Source organism: Egretta garzetta, unplaced genomic scaffold (genome assembly GCF_000687185.1).
Source record: "Egretta garzetta isolate BGI_Z169 unplaced genomic scaffold, ASM68718v1 scaffold60, whole genome shotgun sequence".
NCBI lineage: Eukaryota > Metazoa > Chordata > Aves > Pelecaniformes > Ardeidae > Egretta > Egretta garzetta.
The window spans coordinates 1804861-1811718 of record NW_009258269.1 but is presented as its reverse complement, the minus strand read 5'-3'; the positions used below and the strand labels follow the sequence as shown (position 1 = coordinate 1811718).

The 6858-nt window shown below is 44.8% G+C and overlaps 1 protein-coding gene across 1 annotated transcript in view; it reads left to right on the top strand.

Moving 5' to 3' along the window:
* Positions 1 to 6858, top strand: part of ETF1 (eukaryotic translation termination factor 1) — a 22825-nt gene that overhangs the window by 7364 nt on the left and 8603 nt on the right. The window contains exons 2-3 of the mRNA XM_009649659.2: positions 2584 to 2759; positions 3570 to 3709. Of these exons, the coding sequence (XP_009647954.1) occupies positions 2597 to 2759; positions 3570 to 3709 (303 nt within the window). The 5' untranslated portion in view covers positions 2584 to 2596. The remainder of the gene's footprint in view (positions 1 to 2583; positions 2760 to 3569; positions 3710 to 6858) is intronic.

Below are 6858 nucleotides of genomic sequence, written 5' to 3'. Positions count from 1 at the left end.
GGCTGCCGCTGCTCCCGTGGCAAGCTGCACGCCTGCTGTTTTGCTGGGTTCTGCAGGAATCGGTTAGTGCCTGAAATAGCTTTGGCTGAGTAAATAGTGGCGAAAGCACGTCAAACCCAAGAAATGCACTTGATGTTGGTAATGGAAGGTGCTTTTGGATATAAATCCAGGCAGGAATTTGCTGAAGGGCTGGACCAAGCACAGTACTGTGCTGTATTAAACTAGTTTGAGACTTAAATGAGGGAGAATGCATCATCTAAGAGACCCTTTTCGTGTATTTGTTTGCAGTAATAAATCACGAGGGCTTGTGAAATCCACTGTATTGCCTCCGGTAGGGTGCCTTGGGCAGGGTTTCCTAAGGAACAGCGATTGGACTGACACACGTGAGACTGCCTTATAGATAAGACGCTGTGTGTAATGTAAATAATCAGCAGTTACAGTGGCCCCTTCAAGGTGTGGGTTTGGTACAATGCAGCCGGCCCACAGCATGCAGAGCTGCGCTCTGGCCAGCAGCTCTGCTAATGCCAGTGTTTCTGGGGCAGTGGAACACAACATGAGGCCGGGGGCTGGGATTTGAGGGGTGGCTTGCATTTGAAAACTAAAGGTAGCTTTACAAGTGGTTTTTTTACTGAAGAATTGGTCTTGGGAGGGCCCACTTGGTCTTCTTCCTTGCTATTCCCGCCTGCTTCCCTAGCTCACTGTCTGTTCTTTCCCCTCTGTCCTTAATACAGGAAAAATTGCATGAAATCTCTTCCTAGCAGGAGAGCCATGGAGTGCCCAAGGGGCGTAGTGGTCCCATCTTCCACCATGCAACACTGGGATGCCCTTGGTTCGTGCAGCAAGTTAGGCGTGATGTGCAGAGCTTTCTAACCTCTGGGAAGTCTGAGGATCTCTTCTTTCAGAGGAAGAAATGAACTGCGTGAGCTTCTGAAAGTAGCACTCTTGAGGCAAAAGTCGGGAAGAGTTGCTTTCATTCTGATCAGCCTCTTACTCAAAGGAGCCTGCTGGGAATGATAGGCCATTATATCTCCCCTAAGGCTTGTGCCATTCACTGGGGTAGCTAACGGCTTTAATTGAGTGGTATATGGAGTATTCTGGGCTGGTGTGACCTGGAAGTCTGATAGCTGTCAGCATGGCTCAAAGCTCCTTCTGGGAATAATATGTGCAAGTGTCTCTTTGCGACTTTCTTGATTAGCGTGTGTGGGGATCTTGGATATTAAAACCAATTAGTTGTCTTTAAGGTCAGGGACTTATTTGACCTACCGGCATACGTTTCAACTTGGCCTGAATTGAAGATCTTTGGAAGAGGGCTGTACAACTTTTGTAAAGAGGCTAATGAAGTGATGCTTTTTAAAGCACTTCCCTGCTGTCTCTGTAGCCCAAACACTTCAGGCAGGATGCTGGTGCATGACAATCTGAAACAGCAGCAGGCAGGTACCACGTTAGTCTTTTCCTACTGTAAGAAATGTAAAAGAGCAAAACCCTTTTTTCTTTTTTTTTTTTTTTTTTTTATGGCTGAAAAGCACTTTGTTGGTGCTCTGACTCAGAATCCTGAGCAGAGGGGTTTTTTTCACAGAGCTTAGCTGCTTTGCCCTTGAGAGGGCTAGAGGACATGATGAGGCATTTGATTTTTTTGCCATTACTCTAGTGTGAAGTATGAAGTCTGAGTTAAATTTGAGACAATGCAGAAGCAGCACTTCAGACATCTGGGATACTTCAATGGCAAATGGGAGGTACCCGCTGGAAGGCGGACAGGAACTCCCCTGATTTTTGTTCTGGCTTTGGACGGATTTGAACCATGAGGCAGCTTTGAGGACCTTTGCAGGATCCACCCCAAAGCCATAGGAAAAATGAATATCAAACTTAGAGTGTCTTTGTTTGGGGTTGGTTTTTTTTTTTTCTTCATTTAATTTTAGCCAGTTCTGTGATTTGTGGGGTCTTACCTCCTGACTCCATGCCTGGGCTTGGCACTTCTGAGCTAGCAGTCATGTACTTAAGCATGCTTTATTTAAAGCAGCTGCCAGAGTTGGTGAGCTGCTCTATAAAGCACAGTGCTAGTGGGAAGGTAGAAAAGACAAACTGCTACAAAAGTACCTTTCCAGTTCAGTTTTCTGTCTTAATCTGAGGAAAACAAAGTGTTAAAACTGCACTTGGGCTGACTAGTGCTCCAGCTGTCTGAGAACAAATGGCTTAAAAATGTCCTTAAAGTATGCGGCTGCATTGTTTTAAATAATCTCTGCTGGGGACTGCCTACATGCCTTTAGCTTGCAGCCCTTAGCCTGTACATACGTTCATTTTTCCAGAGTAGTATCCCAGGTTAAACAAGCAGCTTTTGGAGGACTTGCTTGGTAGTGGCTGACCTGAACACCTGGTTATTGAGTCAAATCCTCGGAGACTCTGTTTTGTTTTCTCTTCTCTCCCATTATTGTCCAGCAGAAGGGGAATTACACCCGTAACAGTGAAGTGAAGCATGCTTGGTGGGGGGGAGGGAGGAGAGGCAGCTGCATGCATGGAATATGGTATGAATACACTTGTTGCTTTGGCTGGTGGCTGCTCACAACCCCTCTTTTTTTCCTTTCTCAGCAATGGTACCAGCATGATATCGTTGATCATTCCCCCCAAAGACCAGATTTCACGAGTGGCAAAAATGTTAGCGGATGAGTTTGGCACCGCCTCCAACATTAAGTCTCGAGTGAATCGCCTTTCAGTACTGGGAGCCATTACATCTGTACAGCAAAGACTGAAACTCTATAACAAAGGTAACTTCTAGCTTGTATGGATGCTGGCAAACTTCCCTTGCTTGGAAGCAGCCTTAAGTTCCTGCATTATGCGGTTTTCTGCTAATCAAATCTGTTGGCCTGTGCTGCTGTCTTGCACTGATGTCCCAGGTATGTTGCCCACGGATGACTGCTTCAAGGGGTAGACCTTAGGACTAGGATAAGTAGGATGGCCCTTGTCTTTGATAAGCAGGCTCATGATTCTGTCCTTAGCAGTGCTGACTCTTGGCCAAGAGCTGTTCCACAGTAATTCATTTGCATTGAACTAGTGGTTTTCCATCAAGCAGAAACTTAAGTATGCCTTATGCATGCCACTATGCAGTTACCATCATTCTGGGAAGAAATAGACCCAGGCCATCTAAAATGGGTACTAGCAAAGAGTTCATCAGTACTATCTTATGCTGGCAAGCGGCCTTCATTGAGATGGTCAGTCTGTAAATTGCTGTATAAGAACTAGGAAAGCTTCATGGGGATGTGTAGCCTTTTTCTGGATTCTGTGAGCTTGCAAGCTCATGGTTTTAACAGACAGGTACATGTTCTTACAGCTTTGTTGCAAGTCTCTCCATCCGTGTTACCTTTAGCTTCCTGCTCAAAGCTGTTCAGTATAGGTGCACTAAATTAGTTTGTTTTCCATTGCAGAGACCTGGGAGGGAGTGAGGTGGGGGAAATGGAAAGTAATAAAACTTGGGAGCTTCAACTCTGCCTTGAGTCTCAAGGCCTAGTAGTTAGTTTTTGATGGGTACAGCTTGCAGTATTTCTTAGTGTTCTAAAACTGCATTGTGTCCTTTATAGTACCTCCAAATGGTCTGGTTGTTTACTGTGGAACAATTGTGACAGAAGAAGGAAAAGAGAAGAAAGTCAACATTGACTTTGAACCTTTCAAACCAATCAATACATCGTTGTATTTGTGTGACAACAAATTCCACACAGAGGTAAGAAGTCTCCTATTGCCTGCTGGTCTTGCAGTAGTCAAAGTCAGACTGCTTTGCTAGACTCACTGGAACAGTCCTTGGTGTGCTTGAGCCCACAGTCTGTAGAACAGCAGGCTTTAATTAAGACATCCTGCTGGTGCAGCCACTGGATGGCTTGTGACTGGCTAGTATTCAGAAATGTGTGATGCTTGCTGAAAGCAGTTCAGATATTGTCCAGCTCCTACTACAGCTGACTTTATGGCCCAGCTAGTAACTGCTGAGTTTGTGTAACCCACAGACAAGCTTTTCTCTGTAACTGAAGGCAGTTTTTTTTTTCTTAACCTTATTGGCCCATAGATCTGATTCCAAGCCAGGCCTTAAAGTAATGCCAAGATAATACTAGTATTGCCAGTCTTGATATCAGATGCCTTAACTGAGACCCTTGATGGAGAACTGGCATGTGCCTAATCTGTCTGGGGTAAAGTGGGATTATTTTTATCCAACATCTGCTTATCTTGGTTAAAGAATGGCTTGAGGCATATTTAAAGTAATGTGGATTACACTAGTCTTGACTGCATGAAGTCAGTTTATTGTCTAAGTCTGTTTTGGCTCCGTTGACAGTTGCAGAGGTCTTGATATTTGTAGTAGATGACTGCCTTTCACATCCATGTTGTTCACCACAATAAATGTGTGGACTGAGACTTAATTGCCTGTCATCAAACCCATCTGACGTGGGCTTGACAGACCCTTCAGTGATGTAGCTCTCCTTGGGGTTTTGGAGCTCTGATCCATGATTGGGTTTCAAAGGCTAGGAGAAGTACAGGAAGGAAAGGTATGCTTGTTGTTGCACAGGTGACATACATCCCTGTTATTCTGTCTCCCCACCAAGGATGAAATCTCAATGCATTTTTGACCTCCCAGGGATAACAAAACTGTGCGCAGGTACAGCTCTTGAGTTTTGCTGAGCCCACACATCCACAGGCAACTGAAAGCTAGAGGTAAATAAGAGAATTCAGGAGAGAGCCAGAGGTGCAAAGCCAAGGGAGATGTTTGTCCCTGCAGTTGCTGGCAGGGAGTAGACAGTGGTGGGTTGCCTTCTGCCCTATGAGGAAAGGGATTAATTTGGTCTTGGCTGCAGCTGCTGCCTCAGGGCACTGATTCAATATGAAAAAAGTAGCTGCTGCCCAGTGGGCTGTAGTGTGCCCAGGAGGCAGCTGTAAATACACTCTTGCTGGTGTGTAGCATTGCTCAGCAAGAGTGGCAATAACTTGAGAGGAATTTGTGGTAATTGCTACTACTGATGATGTGATTACTAACAGCACTTTTTTCCATGGGCTGTTTGCTCTCCTGTGTCTTTTGAGTATGTGATTATTTTACTTGGTATTTTCTGCACTGTGGAGTCAAATCTAGCTGTAAAAACCTACTCAATACTGTCTTGAGCAACAAGATGATGTTAGCACTGAAGTCCTGATTTGTCTGTCTGTCTCATTTGGTTGTAGAGGCCTGCTTTTCACCCAGTTGTTCCCCCCAAAATGCAACTAGAACTGAACAGCTAGGGCATCTGGCTCAGTACATCAACAGGTTTCCTATGAAAGCGAGGACACGTCAAGGAGCAGAAAAAGGATGTGATCTCGCCTTTAGGCTGAAGCTGCAAAGAGGAAACTCAGCCCAGGCTGAAGGAACAGAATAAAAGCAATAGTCCCTTTTTTGTGCTTGATAGGTCAAACAGTGGAACTGCTGACACAGAACTAGAACTAATGAAGGGGAAACTGGGGGGAATCACTGATCATTGGATACCATATTAAACTAAGAGGGAATCAAGAACATCAGAGCTGTAGTCATCTGCTGCCTGGCAAGAGTATCTGATAAGATTTCCTCTAGATATTTTATTGCCTGTGTGAAACCAAAGTAACTTCCCAAGAGGGATATGAACCCTGATGTGTGTCTGAAGGGTAGGATTTACAATGACTTATTTTGATACCTTGGCTGGAGAATTCATTCCAGTCACACGATTTGCTTGGCCCTGTCCCAGTTAAATAGATTGCAATGTAATATGCCACTTCCTCCTCTCATTCATCCCACTGCTGGGGAGTTAATACAGAATATTTGTTTTGGCCAGTAGATTTCACTAAACCTTAGTGTCTGTTTCTTTTAAGCTTGAAAGCTGTAGACTTGGTTGTGTGGATTTTGGATAAAGATGACTGGTGGGTTTTATTCTTTCCATTCAGCCCAATAATCAGGCTGGCAGGCGTGCAGGCAGTTAAAGGTCCCGTGCAGTAAACCAACACCATTGCTCTTTCAGTATTAAACCAGTGACTTAAAACAATCTGGAATTTGACAAATTCTTCATCCTGCTGATGTGGTTTTGCCAGCCAGAAAGAAGATTCTTGCTATTACGTTTATTGGGCATGTACAAGTGAACAGAAGCGTGCGTGTGTGCTGCATGTGCCTACCTGCTCAGGCTGCCCTCGAGGGAACAGTAGCTGACTAGAGATTCTCCCAAAGGAGAGTGGAGTTTGGGTAGTTGCAGATGTCCCACACCACCAGAACCAGGGCTGGGCAGGAAATTGGACAAAAGTCCCTCAAAAGCCTTGATACTCAGTGGCGCTTTAGTTGTTAGTTGACTTAAATGACCGTACGGGATGAATTTTGCTGCTGCCTTTAAAGGGAAGAAAACTGAAGGATAACTTAATTTCCCAGCAGATATTATGGCTGTCTTCTCTGTAGCCAGTTATGCACAGGATAATTACCGCTGCTGTTACTTAATCTGCTTTATAAGGCTGAATTTGTTATAGCCACTGTAGCTTTCATCATTCTACCTTTGGGACTTTTAAGTCAGCAGGTGCAGCAAACCAGTGCTTGAGGGAGTCGGCAAGTTGCAAGTCTGTGTTGGTGCTTTGGGGTATAAAACTGACCTGACAAATAGCCCGATCAGTGAACTGAGCAAGTTCTGCTTTCCTGGCTGGAATGCTAGGAAAAATACTCTCCCAGTTTTGCCAACCGGAGAGGTGATGCAGCCTCATAGAGGTGTGATCCGTTTCACTTAACGCTTTCCAGAGCCAGGCTTTAGGGGCTGCTATTACACCTGCCCGTGATGTCATGTGATGAACTGGTAATGCTGTGAAAATAGTTATCAAGCTTAACCATTAGTTTTCTTTCTGCTCTTGGCA